At 42.5% G+C, this 22,357-nt stretch overlaps 1 protein-coding gene across 1 annotated transcript; it reads right to left on the reverse strand.

Moving 5' to 3' along the window:
• Positions 1 to 612: 612 nt before the first annotated feature.
• Positions 613 to 21,910, reverse strand: NUS1 (NUS1 dehydrodolichyl diphosphate synthase subunit). The gene is made up of 5 exons (XM_039569378.1): positions 21,386 to 21,910; positions 12,670 to 12,792; positions 8,034 to 8,186; positions 3,864 to 3,963; positions 613 to 3,154 (listed from the first exon to the last, which is right to left on the reverse strand). The coding sequence occupies exons 1-5, from the start codon at positions 21,765 to 21,767 to the stop codon at positions 3,064 to 3,066; spliced, it is 849 nt and encodes a 282-aa protein (XP_039425312.1). The 5' UTR covers positions 21,768 to 21,910; the 3' UTR covers positions 613 to 3,063.
• Between the last annotated feature and the right edge of the window lie 447 nt (positions 21,911 to 22,357).

Raw genomic sequence — 22,357 nt, forward strand, 5'->3', positions numbered from 1 at the left:
AAGGAAGCCCAGCTCCAAACGCAGAACTGCAGATGTCTCACCAGATCTGAGAGGAAAGGATCACCTCTTCTGACATGCCAGCAACACTGTTCCTAACACAACCTGGGAGACTGTTGGCCTTTGTTGTAGGCTGGCTCAAGGTCAGCTTGGCACCATGATTCCCAGAGCATTTTCAAAACTCACCTGAACACAAGCATTCCCCTTCCTTCTCAGCATCCAGGCATCACCACAACACACCCTGACTTCCCCCTGCTCCACAGCAGGACTGGCAGGAGGCCCAGCACAGCTTGTGGCTCAGGACTGACTCAGCAGCAGAGAGAGGAAGCAAGCTTTTTAGTAGCCAGGAACAAGTTTAGCAAGTTCCCAGAACTATCAAAGAAATCCTTTTACAGTAAATGCTTTACTGTGGAAGTTTTCATAACAGCATCTAAGAAGTTGGAAGTGATAGATGAAAAATTTGCCCAGTCCTTACACTACGGAAAGCAATTAAAGAAGAGCACAAAAAATACAACATTTAAAGTTCTCTATTTCCCCAGAGTGGTGTAGCAACGTAAATCAGGCTACAATCGCCCCAGCCAAACCTCCAAAATACTGATGTATCACCATAGCCTGTAGAAAGATTATAGTTTTTTATTGATTTGTTTTACAGATTCAGCTTTCAATAATAAAGTTGAATAAATCGATTCCCTAATCATAAAAACTCATTTTACACATTATGTACAGGTACCCAAACATGTCACAGCAATACCACAGACCTTCACACAGAACAAGCTGGGGAGAGGCGCTAAGGGCAAGGACGTACATTCAGAGATCAAGTCGTGGATATGCACAGTGCTTTTGGCACACCTCACTGAAGATTGCCCACACAGGGACAGTAAAATAATCCCAACTAAGTGATAACGTGGATTAGTTCAACTACATTAATTCCAGGAGGAACACTTAATTCACAATTAAACTAGCCATCAGAAGAGATTTAAGTTGAATCAAATGCAGCTGAACTAATCATTTTAGTTTTATTAAGCAACCCCCTATAGACAAACCCTAGGCATTGAGATCTGTCTCCAATATTAAACACATCTTTTTAGCTGAGAGATGCAGAAGTTTGAGGACTGAGGGAACTCAGGTATGAGACGTATTCTTTGGCAGTTTGATACAAATATAAAAAATACATTACTTTTGAGGGCTAAACTAAGCTTTTCCCATTACTGCCAGCACCAGAACTGCTTCAGTGACACAGTAACACATATCATAACGTAAACACAACCTTGCATTTAATGAAACAAAATTCGTATTACAGATAAACATCAATACTCCAGATACCCTTCAACAGGCTACCCACTCCCCACAAAGAAGTTGAACTTAACACTCAGTGAGAAAACTTGCCCACATCAATGACAGAGCCCAGGAAACATTGCACAACTGTTCACCTTCTCTGCAATACAGGACCTGGCACACACAAGAGGCCGGTCTACAAAGTGTACTCTGAGTATTCCAGCTCCTATGGAAAGCTATTTGATGTCAAAACCCTCAGTTAATTTATTGAATATCCCTTTCTCTTTTATGAGATAAAGTAGACCACAGGTCTCTTTCTGTAACTGCAATCTAACCTTAGTATGATGAAAAATTGCAGCTAAGAGTTTATGCAATCTGCTTTATAACGTTACATCAAGCAACAAGTTAAAATACACCATTTCACAATGAGGCAGACATTCATTTAAAATCTGGCAATTCCCTTTTAAAAACAGTTGTTTTCCCTTCTAGTGACTATGATTTGGCTATCCCAAAGGAGATAAAGCCAGGCTCATTTTGGAAAGTGGGGGGGAAGGGGAAACAGGAAACACTTCCAGAATGAAGCATTCAACAGTTCTGCAGCCTGCAGGGCAGAAGGCTGCAGTATTAATGTTTGTCTCCAGTAATACAGATCTAAAGATATTGCTTTGTCCAAATGCAGCCATAAGCTTGCCATTTTAAACTGCTTCCAGCAATAGGAATGTAACTCAAACAGGGCATTCCACCATGAAGACCATTTAGCCAGTATCTCTACTTAGTTATCTCAGTGCTGAAATACTGTAGTACAGCTTCACTGCATCTTCCTTCTTGTCCACTTCAGACTCCCGTTCAAACTTCTAATGCTCAGTCCAGAACAAATACAAATAATAAAAGGCTTAAGCAGACTCCCTTGCTGGGCACACAAGTACAAGCAGCAAATGACACTTAGCCATGGAAGTTGGCCCAGCCCATTTTCAAATCTTTCAGCAAATGATGCCAGAGCCTTATTCTGCTTGTTTGCTTGAGTGAGCATGTTATGGGGAAAACAGGTATACAAACAATACATAGTACTGTTTATCCTTATTCCCAATGGAAAACTGACCTGATGCTGAGAGATGTTGCATTCACTCAGGACTGCAGGAATACTTTCATTCCACCACTTAAAAAAAAAAACCACTGGATAGAGCAACACAGACTGCCTAATCCACTTACCACAGAAGCTTCCATCCCTTTTTATGGAATCTTCTCAGTATTTCTAGAACGTGACAGAATGTGACACCTACAGCTGGCTTAGTCATCCCAGCCAAGCTGCAGTCTTTATTTTCAGTTAACAAAACCAACCTCTCTAGAATTCACATATTTTATAGTAAATATATCTGAAGATAAACCATTAGCTCTGAAATGCCTGAGCATGAAGAATTAAGAAGAAACAAAGATGGGAGTTCCTTCTTGGTTTTAAGGACCTCCAGGGCATAGAAGTCCTATTTACATTGTCCTGTAGATTTCACAAGACTTAATTCTTGCACATCCATTTTGACACTTGAATGTCAAAGTGAGGCAATTCAGCTTTGTTTTTTAGTAACTGTCTGTCTTTTTCAAAGATCAATCTGTGAATTGTCCTCCCCACAGATTCTCAGGCATTCACACAGACTCTCTAGAAAGGTAAGACACTTTATTGAATTTTTTTGATAAATTAAGAAAGGACTATGAACCAGACTTATGGGTCACAGGTGCTTGTAAACAGACATCAATTCCTTCCCACAGAAAGCCTGACTCCATGCACTCAGCCCGAAGTCACTTTCCCCAGCGTTGCTCACAGGCTGCATAGTGATGGAGGGCAGAGAAAAAGTCTTCATAGCTGATGTTTAGGTGGGAAGGCAAAGAACTGAGAAAGCAATTTAGAAACATTAAAATAAGCTTTTATAAACATCACACTATTCATACAGCCACTCAGGAACATCACTAAAAGCAAGCTATTGTCTGAGTAACCCTGTGAAGTTGTTCTCAACATAGTTATTGTCACTCATCTATAGTAACTAAACCAGTCACCCTCTAAAACCAAAGCCTCCCATTAGAGCACACAGGGCCCTTCAAATCAGTGAAAAGCTGGAGCAGCACAGGTGTGCCTACACACTTCAAGGTGCTATAAATGCACTCAGATTTAAGAAGTTCAGCAAATCTGGTCAGTTCAGTTATTGCTAAAATTGAAAAGTAATCCATAGGTGTGATCTCCTTATATTATCCCATTTCCCTTGTATCCTAAATTTCCCTGTCAGAAATCTGAAAGCCACAGAAAATCAACACTGATGTAAGGAACACTGTCAAATGGGACTGGACCACAGACTAGGTGGTGACAGAAGTTGTTCCTTAAACCTGAGGCATGAAGCCTGCTGTTGCCTAGTCAAGGCTAAAAAACCAACAGTGAATGTTTTGACAGGTTTCATTTAATAATTTTAAATGCCCTCAAATCAACCTCCAGACACTTGTTCAGCTGGATCTCTTCTTTTGGGCAGTTCCATAAACTACGTCATAAAGACTCGTTTGGCTAGATATTATTATTCCAGTGTGTTTCACAACATTTATAAGCAACTCACATGATTTCTGTCAGTCTGATGTGCCACGGAAGGAATCCTAATGTGCTGTCCACAGGACCAAACTTCAAGACTAAATCAGGATCAGGAAATCCATTTGTACCTGTAATAACAAGTTACATTAGGTTTTATTAACTTCATCAGAGGATTTGTTTTAGTTCTAAACCCTAAGGCATCTGCTTTTTCACTAAATGCTTTTTTTTTTTTTTAATGAAGGTCCCAAGGACAAGTTAACAATTAAAAGCCCAAGAGGACAGACTGGTCTTGCAACACCTGAATGACCAACTCAGCAAAAGCAGTCACTGCAGGCCCAGCTGGAGTGTTATTTTTACATCAGGTAGTTTTCAAAGACTTTGGACAGAAGTTACAGGAACAGTTACATTGTTTGAGTCACAGCAAACCTTAACAATGCTGTTTAATCTGACTTGTTCTAGTTTTGTCTTGGCAAACTCGATTTTAGTAGCACAGAACATGCTGTACCCTGACTCTACCTACTATAGTCCTTACTTAAACTATGTGGAGCTGCTGTCAAGTAGAGTAAAAGGACTATTAACACCAAAAAAAAAAGCTTAAGGAGGTTTCACTGAAGCACACCTTGGTATTACAGACCATCAAGAAAAAAAATACCCTGTTAGATGACTTGTCTCTTTCTCAGTATGGGACTAGACAAATTTTAGAACCAACTCACTATGAAATTTCAAGCAGACTGCTGCAGCTGACATCCTTCTGGTTAGAGGAAGAACAAGGCAGTATTTCTTTTTGTGTTACTACGTGGACAACCTGACCCATTGCAGGGCAGAGCTAGATAGTACTGATGAACTTCACTAATAAGAGTGCCTGCACTCTTACTACCAATACCTTTAAACCCCAGGCAGCCATTTCTTTCATGACAGCATGCTATTCATCTTCAGAGGCTGAAGACAATTAGTGACCAAACACCACTGCCTCTGTCTCCCTTCCATATACTTCCGCAATGCCTAAGCTACTCCAGGCTAAAATCGACAGACAGGAAATAGGCTTAGAATGAGCAGTCTGAGTCCAGCTTTCCCTGCTAATTCTAGCATGTTGATTAGAGCAACATGTGAAAACCAGCAGAGCACCCCAAGGGGACCCAAGAAACTAAACTGCTCCTCTTGCACCTACCTAGCTCATCTGAAAAGCATTCCAGCAGTCATAATTCTGTTTTGCTATAATGCTGCAATTAGTCATGATTATTGTAGGCTATTTCTTGTCACCCCTTCCATTACCCACTAATTCTTCAAGTTAAATGCAAGAGTGCTTATACTGGGTAATGACTACCTTTAGCAGATAAAGTTTAATACAGCCTACTTGCTCCAAACTTCAGATGTTATTTCTCAATTCTTTCCTCATTTGCTTAAAAAAAACCCACCACTAAAAAAACCAGTCAAGAGCCTTTTACAATTTTCAGATTAGTTGTAGAGGAACTTAACTTCAGGAATAACAGAAAAGGAAACTAAGGTCACATTTAGCTCCGCCCAGGTTTTGAAACTGAAGCTAGAGATTTTTCAAAAAGTTCACATCCTCCCTCCCCACTGAATCATCACAACAGTCATCCTTTTACCAGAGGTAAAGAAGCTATTTTCCCAAGCATGTGCATTTCTAAGGAAGGATGAAGTTTTTAGATAGGAGTATCTTGTGCCACAGTCCAAATCTTATCTCAAAGTCAAGAAAAAAATTGCAAAGCAAAAGCCACTTATGTGTTCAGAAGCTAGCATGTTAGTATGAAAGAGCTTTGCAGGGAAGCAGTGAATACTTAGAAGTGGGACTCTGGAGGAAGTGCAGCTTTACTCATAGGCTGATTCAATAGCTGAGTACCCCTCAGCTGGTACAGCAGCAGGATCTTCAACACTGCAATGGCTTTTCAAACAGGAAAAGACCTTCAGAGAGCCCAGTTAATGCTAACATTTCCTTCTGGTTCCTATCTGAACGAAAATGAAAATGCACACTGTAGTATTACTGTCAGAACAGCCTACTAAAAACCACAGTACTGTGCCTTCCACTCTGCATCCATTTCTCTACCTAAATGTATCAGCGCTACAGATAATTTACATGTGGAAGCTCCCTCAGAACTGCTAGAGTTACAGCAGTCAAGTTTAGCACACACAAGATAAAAGGATTTGGGAGCAGACTTTAAAAAACAAAAGAGGCCAAAAGACTTGCACACTCAAAGGATGGGAATCTGGCAACATCCCAACTAGGCACGGAGTTCTGTGAGGGGAACATGAAGGAATTTTAGACCTGATAACTCTACCCTTCTCTTTTCCACATAGATTTTACAGGGCAACTTGAGTAGCCTTAATTGGTAGTCATGTTCTTTGCTGGAAGGCAGACAGACAGCAAGTAGAGACAATATTAAAATGCAGCTGGCACCTACTTTTCTGAAAACAAGCTGATTAGCTGAGGCATTGCTCAGAAGAAAGTACTCTTACACTGCAGAAAACTCAAGCTGTAAGAATTAAGTGCATGACTGAATTAAGAACAAGAAAAGCCACATGACAAGCTAAAACCATACCATTTTAGGACTAGGCTTCAATAACTGCACCCTAAACATGAACAAAAAGTTTAAAAACTACATTAACAGGTATTTAAATCAAAATGTGAAACCCCAGAGATTTACATAAGGCACTATGAATGCAAACCCTAAAAATAAAACTACTCAAGTATTGCTTTTCAGAACACACTCTCAAATCAGTAATGCACAGATGCTTACATTCAATACTGTTCCATTAAAAATGCACACAAACGAAATTTGCCTACAAGTAAAACAACATTTCAAAAGCTGCTGCTAAATAAGTCATGAAAGAATACTTCACCTCCAACAATGTCCTAAACATTAAATAAACAAATTAATAAGTAGGACTAGTTACAGATATTAGCCTTAGTTATTAGCCACATACATTAAGTGGCCTGTTTCAAAGTTCATAGTTTTGACAGATTAGATTTCTCTTCCTGTGCTCAGCTAGCATTTAATACTTCAAAAATAAATCTGCTAATTTTAAGACTGGACCTAATACCTTTAATATACCCAGACAGAAGATGCCCAACAAGTTTGAAAAGCTCCAGTCAAACATCACTGGCCAAAATACACACACGGGTAACAATTGTCACCGGTTCTCCATTAGTGACTGTTCTGAAGAAGTGATTGTTAATTTTCTTTAATTGCCTTTGGGGTATAACAGAATAGATGTCCTAAGTTCTTCTTCAGGTGCCTTATTAAATACACTTAATTCCACTACAGGAGGATGCTAACAGGGATGGGATTCAGTTAGAAGTGACCAAACTGCCATGGAAGTCCATTCACAGAACAATTCAGCTGACCACCCACAGGAAAAAGAAGAAATCACTCTCTAAAGTCCAATTAATGGGAACCACAGTACAATAAAGTGCCTAAAGGCATCCAAGTTCAAGTGTGCAATCTGAAACCTGAACCCTGCCAAGCTAATTACAGCTGCAATTAACATGCACAGATCACCTAGGCAAGCTGAGCAACTCATTATAGCTCCATAGTACCACTGGAAAAGTGGATACTAATTCTAAACTACTTCTCCCAGGTGTGATATTAGGGCAGTCCTGCCCTTTTCATAGCTATTTCATGGAGCCACACATCTCAGTGCAGAGTCAGTAATCTGTATGAATTAGTAATGATGATAACTAAGCTAGTGTGGGTTATACAGCAGCAAGAGAACAGCAAGTGCTCTATCATTTGCACTCAGGGTGGTAGTCAGGCAGCAGGAACAGCTTAAATCGCTGTAACCAGATCTGGAAAAGACTCTGCCCACCCACGTTTGCAGCCTGCAACTTGCGGGAAGTTAACCTAAGTTAGAATAGCCTAGTTTTAGGTGATCCCAACGGTACTTTTTTTAAAAAGCTCATTGCAGAACATACCAGAGAGGCTGTAAACTCTGAAAAGCCAAAACTCTACAATTTAGCTTAATATTTATGCTAAAGAATTTTTTCTGCTTAAAGAAGCAGCTCAAAAGGCAATAAACCAGTAAGAAATTTTTAACAGAAGCCTAAAAGCAATAATCATAACTTACTCTAATAGACTAAGCATCGAGATGCATGCATTCCAAGCTACAAATATACTAGAAACTAAATTGTTATGAATTGAGTACTCTTTCCCCTCCTTCCCACAGACCATATTATACTTACTACTTAATAAGTTGTCTAACATATTCACATCCAGGTCTGAATGTGTTCTTTGCTGCTGTGCTACCAACTGACAGAAGTTCTGAGCAGCTTTGACTATGTCTGCTTTTCCATCTTCCGGAGACAGCACCTTCAATGTAGATTGGCAATTTAAAACTGAAAGTACAAAACATAGTTTAAAAGCAACAGAAACAGAAATTGTTTTGTATGTGCTTTAGACAGTCATAGATACAGTTGAAAGTAACTTGTAGTTTACTTCATATATTACAACTAGCCACAGATATACCTCATCTATCTCTTACAGAAGTGGGTAAGAGTTTCCTGGATTTGCTGTATTACTAAAACACAAGCTTAAGACAACTACTCAGAGAAGCCTTGTGAGAAGGGGTTTAATTCAGTCTTGAAATGTAGTTTTCCAGGAAATTTGGATTGGTTCTTACACTGTCAGGCAAAGCACTGAGAGGAAAGGTGCTTGGATAGCAACTTAAGTGGTTCAGGGAAAGGAAAGAAAAAACCCCAACAAACTAATTTCTACCCTAGAAGAGGAAGGTGTTTTTAACAGCGACTGTGTACATTCAGGTGACACAATGATTAAGCTGTGCCAAGATCTCTTTCTCTGTGGGAGTGTAGTTGGCTTCAGACCCTCTGTAGCTTCGGCTCCAGAATCCCAGTGGTCAGCCCCGAGTCTCACCAGGCACCTTCTGCCAGAGGCTCCAGGACAGACCATTGTTCCCGGCTGCAGAGTAGAGCACGTTCTTCACCTCTGGTCCTGTCCTGACTGGGCCAAGGGCTACGGCGTGAGCAATTTCCTGTTTGATCTGAGTGAAGGCTTGCTGCTGTTCAGGGCCCCAGTGGAAATCATTCTTCTTGCGGGTAACCAGGTAGAGAGGGCTCACGATCTGGCTGTACTTGGGAATGTGCATTCTCCAGAAACCTATGGCGCCTAGGAAAGCTTGTGTTTCCTTCTTGCTGGTCGGTGGAGACATTGCTGTGATCTTATTGATGACCTCAGTGGGAATCTGACATCATCCATCTTGCCACTTTACTCCCAGGAACTGGATCGCTTGAGCAGGTCCATTGGAGGCATGGTACCCCTGAGAGAATAGTCTGACAATGGGACTCATTTCAAGAGCAGGCTTATTAACACCTGGGCTAGAGAACATGGCATAGAGTGGGTGTACCACATCCTCTACCATGCACCAGCAGCTGGGAAGGTTGAGCGGTGTAATGGACTGCTTAAAACCACCTTGAAGGCACTGGGTGGGGGGACTTTCAAAAACTGGGAGGTGCATTTAGCAAGAGCCACCTGGTTAGTTAACACTCGAGGCTCCACCAGCCGAGCAGGCCCTGCCCAATCCAAACCCCTACAAACAACAGATGGAGATAAGGTTCCAGTGGTGCACGAGAGGTATGCTTGGAAAAACTGTTTGGGTTAATTCTGCCTTGAGCAAAGACAAACCCATCCGTGGGGTCGTTTTTGCTCCGGGACCAGGTTGCACCTGGTGGGTGATGCAAAGGGATGGAGAGACCCGATGCTTACCTCAAGGGGACCTTGTTTTAGGGTGAACTACCCATGGCTCTGTACTTGTATCAGTATCAGCATGTATATGTGTATATAATTTGGGTGATGCATGTATTTATATGGTTAAAATGGTTAAGTTACATGTAACATGTTAGTATGGGAAAAATTCGGGGTGGATAATGTTGGGGTTTTAGGAGTTCTCCTGGGGTTTTTTTTCTGTTAAAGGAATTTTCCCCACACATGTTGCCAGGGGGACAAATTACTGGGTGCTTAAGAAAATCAAAGGACCTGGCCACAGGTGGAGGGGTGCATCTCTTTCACCTAGGTTTGTGGGCAGTCGGTCCCGGCGTTTGGACAGAGAGGGAGGCTGCTTCTTTGGCTGCCTTCCTTCTACCAGAGAAACCCCGGGGTTCCCAAGCCTGCCCTCCCTGCCCCGCTGGGAGCTGGGCTGCAGCAGCCCTGCCCCCGCTGTTGCTCTGAGCCTTCACTACTCTGTGGCCCTGCTCGACCTGCCCGCCCAGACCTCCGGGGGGTTTTCCACCGCTGCTCTGCAGTTTGGATACATCGCGTCTGCCACCCGGGATTTGTGCTTGTCCCTGGCGTTCCAGCCTGCTGTTCCCGAGGGTCCGGCTGGACACCGGGATCGGCTGCCCAGGGGTTTGTGAAGCTTTTTTGTTCCATCCCTCCCGGGATCCCAGGGCACCGGTGCCGCGTGCTCCCCGAGCTCGCTCCGGAGCGCCCCCTGCAGCCGCGGGGGAACCATCGCACCTGCCCTGCTCACTGGGAGCCACCAGCACCCCTGCCGGCTGCGAGCGGAACTGCACCCGAGGGGAAAGGGCCTGACAGCCGAGAAGGCTGGCACTGGGTTTGTGATTGTTTGCTGTTACTGCCATAGTTATTGGTGTTTGTTTGACTGGTTATACACATATAGATATATAATAGTAAAGAACTGTTATTCCTGTTTCCTACATCTTTGCCTAAAAGCCCCTTGATTTCAAAATTATAATAACTCGGAGGGAAGGGGGTTGCACCTGCCATTCCAAGGGAGATTCCTGCCTTCCTTAGCAGACACCTGTCTTTCAAACCAAGACAGTGTTTTTAACAGCGACTGTGTACATTCAGGTGACACAATGATTAAGCGGGGGGCCTCCCTCAATCTCATCACAGCATCTTGATGCAAGAGTTACAATAAGGATCTAAGATTGCTACATTGAAGCTAGGAACAACAGTCCAGAATTCACCTATTCATCTGTAATTAATTATGTCTGTGAATTAAGAGGACATTTCACAACAATAATTATCTTAATGTCTACACTGTTGAGACGCAAGAGTCTTCTGACACTATATGACTTGCATCATTGTCAGTTCTGGTAAGGTACCTCAGAAGTAAACTTGCCAAAGAAGCTGAAGGCCACAGATGGTGCACTATAGCTGGCTTGAAGTTAAGTGGGTTAAATACCAAAGTGTCAACACTTTAGACTGATACCAAACTTATGACAGCTATAACCAGATACTTAAAAATAACATTTCTTTAAACTGCAGAACCTGACTGCAAAGGACCACACAGCACAGTCAAGATTCCTAAGAACACCTAAAAACCCCTCAGTTCATCTATCCAAAGCCACCATGATGAAAATAATTGTTCCTTGATATTGCTTGATTTGCAAATTTGCATCAAACCTATGTTGAATATTTAACAGTATCTCTGAATGGAATACACGTAATTTTGTTTTTCAGAAGAAGTGAAAAATTGCAGGTAATAGTAAACTGCATAGATGTCAGTTTGTTGAGTTGAAAATATGAAGCATCTGATCTGACTGTGAAGCAAAATTCTTCTAATTGAAGAATGGAAAATTTAAAAAGAGAACAGAAAACACCTCTGCTTTTCAGTGTCCAGCACAAAAGGTTCCTGAGATTTAAACACACTCTTTCCATCGGCAAGTCTGAGAAGTCTTTCAGTAGTTTGTTTGGTGTGAACGTAAATATCCCAACTTAGGTAAGTGTAGCTAAGTATGCTGGAGTATAAGCCATTAATAGCCTGTCTACCCCATTTTCTGCTGGTTATTTCAACCTTCACAGGAAGAAAAAGAAATAGCATGAAACCTAGGTTCTTCTACATAAATGCTAGCATCATAGGCTAAGTTGTTCATAAAGCAAGTTCATGCTACAACAATTAAGTTTATACCAGAAAACTGGCACAAAGGAGTTTGGTATCCTGTCAGCTCTCGTAGGGGGAGCAAAACCTGCAAGCAGCATTTTAAATGCAGCTAAATGTACTACAGCTTGTGCAGTCTTTTTGTAAGTCTTTGAACTATCCTGGTCTTAAAACCTAATGGTTGTTTAGGTATTATGAGACCTATTTAAATATCATGAGTTCTAGTTAGGAGAGCTATATCAGCCCATCCCTTTAAGACAAAGGCCTGATTTAAGTACATGCCAGTGATTTACTTTATTTTGAACACAATTCTAGCATTTGTCTTAGGCAGCAGAAGAGTAAATAAGTACTTATGGCAGATACTACTGTATAAGGAACATCAACCTTGAAACATACTCCTGCTTTCCACACCTATATACATGCAAAAGCTATCACTGCCAAACTTTTTTTTTTTTTTTTAACTTGTGCCCTTTACCTTCCTGATGGCACTATACCTTGCTATGACAACCAGCAGTCTTGCTCTTTCCCCTCTTCCTTCCCACTTTGAGGTGTATGTTTGGAAAGATGGACGCACACACATTGTTAACTTGACATCAGTCCCCTTACACTTTAGCGCTTTTTCAACTCTCAGCAAAACAATTAATTTCATTGAAACAGTGGGGAGTTGAGGTACACTGATGCATTGAAAGGGTCATGTCACAACAGTCGGTCTGAAGGAAAGATCAGGCCATCCAATAATGATTACTACAGCAAGGAGAGAGCAATGTTTTCCTGTTAGTTTAGAACAAATAAGCACAGTGGAAGTTTAATACTAGCCCAGGAAGGTTGCATGTTTTCTGATAATAATTTCTTAATGAAGAAAAAGGTCACTGTACATAGGAATATGTTTAAGTAAAAGCAGAGTTATGATTGATATACAGCTATTTAGAGGCATACCAAGCCCCTCTTGTAGTTCATCTTACCTTGACCAGTTTTGTCTTGATTTGCAAATTTCACGGTGTACTTGGAGACATCTAGTCCCAAGAGTTCTTGCTGCTGTTTTAAAATTTCATCCATCAATCTTGAATTATTCCTCTTGAAAATACCTTTAAAAAAAAAGTTGCATGTCAGCCAACTCCTAACTGACACTAAGCAGGAAGAAAAAATTAGTCAGTGCCAGTTTCAGACTGGAATTCACAAGTGCGGGTAAGAATTCAAAGCAAGTGCTACTGCACATGACTAATCTGAGTGACCTTGGGAAATCAACTCATGTGCTTTTGTTCTCCTTACACCCAGCCTGACTTAAGTAGCAAGTTGCAATTGCGAAAGGGATAGCTTAAGACTTACTTCATTGTCCTTAGTATGCTAGAAATAGAGAAAGCAATAATCAGCACAGAATGACCAAGTCAGATTAACACCAAATTTCTTTAATGCCCATGTTGCTTAAGTCTGCTACATCAGTAAGGCTGCAGGCTAACAAAGCAAGTCACCACTAAATCAGCATTTCAGGTCTCAGTAACTGTCCACTCTTAAGCCATCCAATAACATGGATTTCCCAATAAGAGAATTTCACAAGCTGTATATTCCAAGGAGTTCATGCAGTCCCTAAGGCCTTTTTACACTTAAATATTTAAGGCAGACACATTTTGAATGCAGGAAATTACAAAAGCTTGCCTCAAACATACTTGGGTTCCTGTACTAAAATAAATTGTAGCTTTTGAGAAACATAACTCAATTATTTCAAATTAAAAGCCACAGTAAAAACTAAATGTTATAGTTAAAGTATTTACAATCCAAAAGCACGGCTAGGCATATTCAATCAGGAACTGGATAATGCTTTTATCACGTGGTGTTCAGAGGTTTTTACTCATCTTCATTCAGAAACCTTATGTCAAACACTTTTGTTGACCAGTCTAAAAAGGCCCATGCACTACTCTTACAAGACAATGCAAGACATGCAATCTTATGATCAGTCTTAAGATTCAGCACCACAACCTAATTGTAGGATCTGGAACTGCTACAACAGTTCCCACATTGGCCAAACAGTGCATAAGCACCAGATTAAGACCATAATACACTAGGAGTTAGTTTGCAATATGAAGTGATACAGTGCATTTATTTAATATGCTAGCCTTTAGGCCTAATGAATTAGTATTTTTCTACAGGCTTCATCGGAGATTTTAATACGTGGCAAAGTATCTATTTTTCCTCTCATCCTGGATACTTCTGGTACAAAAAACCCCCTATTTCATTACAGAAGTGTTAGTGATGTTTGTAACTGATTTCACATGTTTACAGAAAAGCAAGTTGTGGTAAGGCACAAACCTCTACAGAAAAAAAAGCATGTTAGAATACTTTCACTAAGTTTAAACTAAAGTTAAATTGTTGCTCTTCGTGCTCCCGCTTTCTAGTGTATACTTACACACAACAGAAATTGAGAATGCTGCTTTAAATAATACTGTTTGACACAACTCTGCTTGGCTTAGTCTGTTTCATGCTGGGGTTAGCACAGATTGTCTTCCTGACACCCAAGGTCAGCAGTGCAGCCACTGTGATCACTAATCCTGCACCGTCTTCAAGGAAGATCTGTACAGGGCTGCATGTGCCTCACCTCTAAGAGTCACCTGACTTCCATACACTTTTAAAGAAATAAAACTATGTTCAATATCCAGACAAACATGTGACATAATTAGGAAAGGCTCCCAATCTGGGAAATCAGCTGCTGCTCTTTGTCCCCTTCCCCACTCAACATTAATGATATCAAATCCTTTCTCACAAGAAGTTTTTGCCTTGTCCTGCCAAAGACTGGAAGAACTCATTTAAGACTCCACACCCCAGCTCTAAAGTAAATTAGGACATTGAGGACAACAGGTAGAAGAACTGACCAAGGTGTTCGCTTCTCAGTAAAAAGAGACATCAGATAATGGACTTGGTCCAGCTCCAAAATGAAGGCCCTTAACACACTCAACAGGTACAGAAGACTTGCTAAATAAATGTGTTCTTAAGATTTATCTGAGTATCACTCTTCTATTCTGCTCATTTATCTCACCCACCCCCTCAGTTGTTCAAACCTGGTGACTGCATGACTCCTGGAATAGTGGTTTAACAAACAGGAAGCGACTGTAGTTGTACCATGTAGTTGCAGTATGCCTTCCTTGGAAAGGCCTCCACACCTAAATTCCCATTGATCCATCAACCTTGACATATACGTAGTTTTCCTGAAGAGAAGATCCTGAAGCACAGCAGAAGGTAGTAAAAATTCAAACTAAACCAGATTTTAATTAAAAACCAAGAGCATTTGGGAATATTCCTTCAACATTTTGTCTCTCAGTCAGTGCACAAGAGACTTATGAATGCACATCACTGCAAACACAGTCCTGCCAAATGCAATGTTCATAGGCCAAATTCACATTTGACTTCAAGAATTTTACATGGTTGTGACTCAGCTATATGCTCCTTTCCCTTACAGTATCTCAAAACCCCATTTATCTATAAGGCTCATTTTTTTTAAACTTTGGAAATGTACACAAGTTAGTTCTGGGAGATGCTGTTGCTTAATTTAAACATGACAAATATAGCAAACAAGTGCACGAGTAGACCAACTCAGTAACAGAATTATAGTGTTCCTAGGCAGTGAAATTTAACTCTTGATTTACTGCTACCCTCCAATTTTGTTCACAGTCCTCCACACAAGCTGAAAGCAAGTCCATAATATGATTTTAACATTACAAAAAAATAATGTTTGACAAAGGGCTACTAAATTTTAGCAATACAACAGCCGTTTGCTGTTATATGAAAAAAAAATTTGGCACTACTCCTGTTTCTAAGATGGAACACAAACATGAAATTGTTACTATTATTTCTCACCACAAGATTTTCTGGTTTTGAAAAGCAGAGACATTGGTTCAGTCAGAACTCTGGAACCTTTACAAATGTGTAAGTTCCTGCAAATGAAGTGTTCTAAGAATTACATGTATTTAAGCACTAAAATTCCCAAAGCAAAACAGTATAAAACTCCTGGTCTTGGTTTGTTTAACTACTGAGAACTTGTGAGCTGTTTTCAGGGATAATACTTGTTTTTACAACACAAGCTGCAAACATGCTGTTGGTCATTTGTTTCTGTTAGAGCTGAGGCAAACCAGAAGCATTCCCACAGTAGTCCTCCATTACACAGGTCCTTTCCAGGGCACACACCTTTTGCTCAGATTTACAGCAGGTACAAGCCATGCCCCTTTGCTTGCAACCGTGGTGTTGCAACATTTTAGGGTTAGATACTGACAAATGAAGTTTGTAATTAAGAGGCTGCAAGTTCAGCAGGTGTAAAAGTAACAAGAATTGTGAAAAGGAAGTAAAAAACTGGCACAGAGAAACACCAGGTGAGGTCAACCATTTGTTTGTCTGACTAGACCACCACAGTCACCAACTGTTAATGCTTTGATGGCATCTCAAAGTTCAACACTCTCAACTGCCCTGCTTTTTAAAGCAGCAGCAACTGGTAAAGCACAGAAAAAGAGTTAGCTCTTCCTTGCAAGGGAACACCTTGCCAAAGTGGAGCCTAGTAAAGAACATATCTCCACAACATTTCAGTTATTTGCTTTCTCAACTCCTTTACAGTGCTGACAAGGAAAGAGTTATCAAGAGTTATAATTGTTATCAGGTAATAATCTGTTTAAAGCATTAAAGTATTAACATTTTGAGAAATATCAAATTGTAAGCCACTTCAAAGAACGCATATGAAAGAAATTGTTTTAATACTTGAACAACTTTTGCCTACATCCTGTTGGATCATGCTGGTTGAAAACGGAGGAAAGCATGGCCATTACACCGGACCTCACAGGATAAGGAATGCTAGAAAAAAATATCTTGTTTATTCCAAGAGTCTAGGAAAAAAATTAATTCAAGTTTGAATGTAGCTGAAGTCACTTAAATTTCAGTCAGATAAAGGTCACTTAAGATAGTGCCAACCAAACAAAGAACTTGAGTTAGAACTTAGAACTTCAAAGGTGACCATTCCTCACTCATTTCTTCCTGGAGGAATATTCTGCACTAAGAGAATAGGAGCTCATCAGCAATTTAGATAAAAGATATGTCTTCCGTACTTCCCATTCCTTTAAGGAGATTACCTTCTACAGATTAGTGTTATCCCTTTTAATAAATGTGGTCTGAGAACTCCTCTCAACTTGACACCAAAATGCAATTGTTGAATGTGAAATTTCACCTGGGTGAAGGTCCACAGCAGGTGCCATGTGATACTGGTATCTCACAAGTGTTCCACTGACATAAAACTGCAACATATATATTTATCTTGCTCAGTGAAATGAACACGCTGCACACTCAGAAAATTTTATGGATTGATCAAATCAGTTAAACTACCAAACAATCTAGAAGAGACTATAAGCCTGTGTTTGGGGCTAATGAAATAATTTCTTTTGCATACTGGAGTACTCTATCCTTTCAAAGAATTTCTAAGACAAAACTGGCCAGAAGCAAAGCAGTTCACTGGAAAGCTAAACCCAGGATGAATAAACTCAAGTTTTCAATATAGTCACACTACAGGCTTTAAGAAACCTTCAACCTGAACCGTCTACCTAGAAGTCCAAAGTACCCAAATGCCAAGATTCAGCAAACTCCCAAAAAAGCACTCTAGATTTGTCCTAAACTATATCAGGAAAGCTTTACTTATGGACAGAAGTAACACTCAAGCAAGCTCTCCCAAATGGCAAAACAATTACCAAAAGAAAGTTAAAGTATATATCACCAGTCAAAAGCTTCCGCTCCCCAGAAGATATTGTAAATGCTATTATATTATTGCATTACCAATGCTTTCTGACTGCAACAAGGCTGCAGTATTTCCCCAGAGATAAGGTCTTGACTAGCATGGCTGGATTTCTACCAAGTAATAGGACTGGCAATACAGAAGGCAACAGAAATAAATTCTTGATCAAAAGCCCGAAATTTTAGTTTGCATTATTTAACCCAGGTTTGCACAGTAGCATTAAGTTTATTATGACTTTATCATGCTGCACATCAATGAAAATTGGGAGAAAGGGCTTCCACACACCAGGGGCAGTAAAGACAGGCCACCTTGGGCCTCCAAACATGCTGAGGCAACAGAGAATGTCTCAGTTCTGAGTCCTGTGCAACTCCAGACAGGTTGCCTTTAAGGTTACTGGTGCAGCTGCTGTAACAAAACAGTGTCAGCTGGAACACACCTACTTACTCTGACTCTAAAGAACACCTACCTGTTCTGACCCTACATGAAATACCTTCTATTTAGCAGTTTTGTAAAAAATATAGTCATGCACTCCTATAAACAAATAAACAGCTTATCTAGCACATCTTTAAAGAACTTCATGCTTCCCTTTCCTCCTACAGAAGGGGCAATTAAGGACATATTTTGAATTTAATCCTTCTGCAGGAAACTGACCTACTGTTTCTTGCAGAGAAGGCAACCACGGAAGACCACACTTGTAAACAAGGTTTCCTGTTGCAAACAAAATAATCTCAGTACTACAGATATGTAGTGAAGGAAAAGAAACAAATTAACATATACCTCACCACATTTAACACTGATCCAGAGCACTCATAATTGGTTTTCCTTCTCCACACAGCCAGCACCAGTGGGAACTTTGACAAATCAAGTGTTGGTACAATTGTACGAACACAGAACCTTACAGAAGCAGCTCAGCAGTCCAAAAGCACCACTCACCATCTGAGAAGATGAAAACAAGTGCACACTGTAATTAAGGGTCACGCTCTGCTACTGATAACAACAAGCTGTACCTGACTTTATTCACCTTCACTATTATCAGTGTTAGTGCTGAGGGTTCCAGACTCCATCACCACTGAGCACCAGATTTAGCAACAGCTGCAACATCCTACTTAATGACAAGTCTATCTGGAAATGGAAATATCCTCAATCAAGGCATCCCAAGGAGCTTAGCACCAAAAGGAAGGCAGCATATGTGCTATTACCAGCAGTAAGCATACACTAGAGCTGTATGAATGACTACTTGCTTGCTCTCTGAAGCTGAAGTCAGTTTTAAAAGCTCAGCTGTGCACAAAGCAGTTGTAGCTGCTATCCTGGACAATCCACTGAACACCTGTGAAGAACATGATGTGTAATGGCAGGCTGTTCTCATCAACCCTGAAAGTTTGGCAAAAGCCACAGATTTAAAACATTTTAGTTGCTCTGCCTTCTTCAATTTTGCTCCAACAAATTGGAAATCAAGCTAGCAAATAAACTAACATATTCTGGTATCAGAGGACCAATAGGAGAACTACTGAAAAGTATGTTTTGAAATAATGAGATAATAGCTGTATTTCCAGATCTCAGAGGTAACAGCAAAACCTTTTAACATGTAACTTTAGAATGAAAAATTAAAATCCACATTCATCACACAACCTGCACTCAGTACAACAAAAACAACCAAACTAAACAAAAGAAAAAAATTCCCAACACCGAAACAAAAAATAATATCATCCCAACACAGAACAGAAGTGAGCAATTTACACATGTAACTTTAGAATGAATGAAACAATACATGGAAACAGCAGCAAATAACCCAAGATTTTTTTTCTGACCTGCTAGCAACAACAATTGTTCTGCAAGGTAATTTCAGCTCTTCAGGGGACAAAGCCTTATAATTTCTGGTCATCTTATTTACAGTCTTGTAATAGTCAGTCTTAAATCTGAATGAATTTCAACACGTGCTGGAGAAGCAGTAGTAGCTTCTCAAAAAATAACATTTCAGACATCGCTACAGCTCTGGCTCCTTCCTGTGAGACAGGAGCTCAGCAACATTGGAGCTCAGCATTGGCTGGTGCCTTCTCCCTCCTCAGTGCTGCACAGGGAACAAGATGAAAACCAAGACGACCAAGAAACATGATTCTCAGCTTGATCTGTACCTCAGTTCAGTTGTCATATGTGTAATTTGTGGAGCACAGTGCTGGAATCTAAAAAGGAACTAAGCACATATGTAACACACTAGGCAATACTGCCCATAGCTTATTTAAGGTTTGACACAAGTTAAAGATCCTGTACAATAAAAATGTCTCTCCAAGCTATGAGGGAAACTCTCTCTCTTCCTTGGTACTAGTGTTTGCTCTGCAGCATTTCACCTGGTTGAATGCTTTCCAAGTTGGGAGTGAAAACTGTCAACATACAAACAACTTTTCAGAAGGTGCTGTTCTCTGTGTGCTTGAGATGTTATGCAAATACTTCATATAATTCTTTGACTTCCAAATGAGGAAGTGTTCTCTCTCTGAAATACAACATAATCAAGTTCCACAACAGCCCTGTACAGATGGCCAGTTTAAACTTCTAAGTGACTGGTATTAAGCCCAGTTTCTTATAATGATCTTAGAGAATTTAGTGGAAGTGAAGTCTTTTGAGTCTTTTATCACATAGGAAGGATCAACCATGAAACAGGACTATAAATAGCAATGGTTTAAAACAAAGCGAACAATTTTTAAAAATCACCAATGCCTATGCTCAAGGAAAGGCCTGCGTACCTCATATGCCTTTGCACACTTGATGACAAAAGACTTCACCTACTTATGTGGGATGCACTGCTGAACATTTCCTGAAAGAACACTAAAAGACAACTGTACCTCTAACCTGGCATAAGTTTACAGAGTTCACCTAACTTGCATGACACCTCTAAACAGCCACTGGAAGTGGCTCAAAACAAGTTAAATCCTGGTGTCCAACAGTCTCACCCCTGACAGATCTCAAGAGCACAGGGATCTTCAGCATGAAGTTTTTTTCCTCTGCAGAAGACAGAAACAGGATACAGTCCACCTCATGTATTGTTAGCCCTTCTGAGTTGACAGCTTGTCCAATACAAGTTAGAGATCACCTCTCAATAGCCGGACAGAAAGCTTCACCTAAGAATATCTTGAATATGCTAGTTTTAGCTCCCCACTAGGAAGGGAGAGGTATGAGGAAGACAGACTTGTTCCATGATTTCCTCACAGTATGTGAAATCCAAACTCTGAGCTTATCCTTATGATAATAGGTGACGTGGAATCAACATATCTGCAAGAGCCAGAGTCCAATGGTCTTACACCTGAGACCTAGTAATAAATAAAATCACACAGCGGATATGAAAAAACAAGAGCTTTCAGAAGCACAGGCTCAGAGTTAACTCAAATGCCAAGCAGCACCAAATGCAGACCACATAATTTGATTTTGCAATACAGACAGCACACAGGACATACATGCTTACGTTTAACTACTTGTCCATCCTGTTTCTTCACATAAGAGTACTTGAAAAGAGATGGCTACTTTCATTCATCCACTTCTCGAGGTTCAGACCTAGCTCATAAACAGCACTCATAAGAGCAGGTACCCTAGCGCTCTTCCCTACTAACAGTCCGTGCCCTGCGCTTTCAGATGCTAGCAGTTCCTGTCAGCCCAGGGCTGAGGACAAGGCTCTAGAAAACAGGCAGGACCGCGTCTGCCCGACACAGGAGCTAGGCCAGAAGAGCACTGGGGCCATTCCCCAGGCTCCCCGGGGCCAGCTCTGCAGCGGCCAAACAGCTGCAGGGGATGGGAAAGGAGCTGCCAGCAGAGAGGCTGGCACCGGACTCGGGAAGACCCCAGGACAGGGCGGCCCCCCGGCTCCACGCCAGGAGGCGCTCCCAGGGCGGGCACCGCCCGGGGCCGGGACTTGGGGCACGCCGGCCACTGCTCACCGTTATGGTCGTAGACGCTGACGTAGGAGATGCCCACGGCCATGCACCACACGACCAGGCTGGCCATGTCCGCGTAGCTCGGCTCCTCCTCGGTCACCACCAGCCCCACGTGCACCGGCAGCTTCCGCAGGGCGCGCCCGTCCGCGCGCCACCGCTGCCGTCCGCGCGCCGCCCCGCCGTGCGCGGGTCCCCGCCGCCGCCAGGCCGCGCGCGCCTCGCGGAACCCGAGCGCGCGGGCGGCGGGCGCCAGAAGCGCGCAAGAGGTGGCGGCGGCGGCGGCCGCGCGGCCGCGCAAGCACGCGAGAAGCGCGCGCTGCAGACAGAGCAAGGCGCGCACCAGCGCGTGCAGCGCGCGCCACGCCAGGCCGCCCGCCCCGCTCATGGGACCGACCGACAGGAGCGCGCGGGGGAGCCTCAGCCGCTGCGCGCCGCCCGTCTCGCCATCCCCTCACGGAGCCCGCGTCCCCCGACCGGCAACCGCCAGCGCCGCCATCTTCCCGCCGCCCCGCCTGATCTTTCACCTCTCAACCTGCCACACGCGAGCCGCTCGTTGGCCGCCGCGCGGGCTGACGTCACTTCCGCCCGCGGAGCGCGAATGACGTGGCCTGTAGGGAAGGGGAGGGCGGGGCCAGGGCAGGAGGCGGGGCTGGGAACGGCCGGGTCGGGCCGGCCCTGCGGGAGGGGCGGGGTCAGGGCGGGGCCGCTCCCCCTGGCGGCCGCTGCTGGCGACGGCCCCGCAGTGCCGGGGGCGGGACGGAAGGCGCCGGGGCGGGGCCGGGGGCGGGAGGGAAGGCGCCGGGGCGGGGCCGGGGGCGGGAGGGAAGGCGCCAGGGCGGGGCCGGGGGCGGGGCGTGACCTCTCCCCGCTCGTGTCTGGCTCCGGGGCTCCAGACCTCTGCCCGCAAGGCTGCCGAACCTGCGGGCTGTTTCAGGGACCGATCTCCAAGATTCTCCCTCTGTCCCATCCCAGCCT

The sequence above is a fragment of the Corvus cornix genome, chromosome 3 (assembly GCF_000738735.6).
Source record: "Corvus cornix cornix isolate S_Up_H32 chromosome 3, ASM73873v5, whole genome shotgun sequence".
NCBI classification, from domain to species: Eukaryota; Metazoa; Chordata; class Aves; order Passeriformes; family Corvidae; genus Corvus; species Corvus cornix.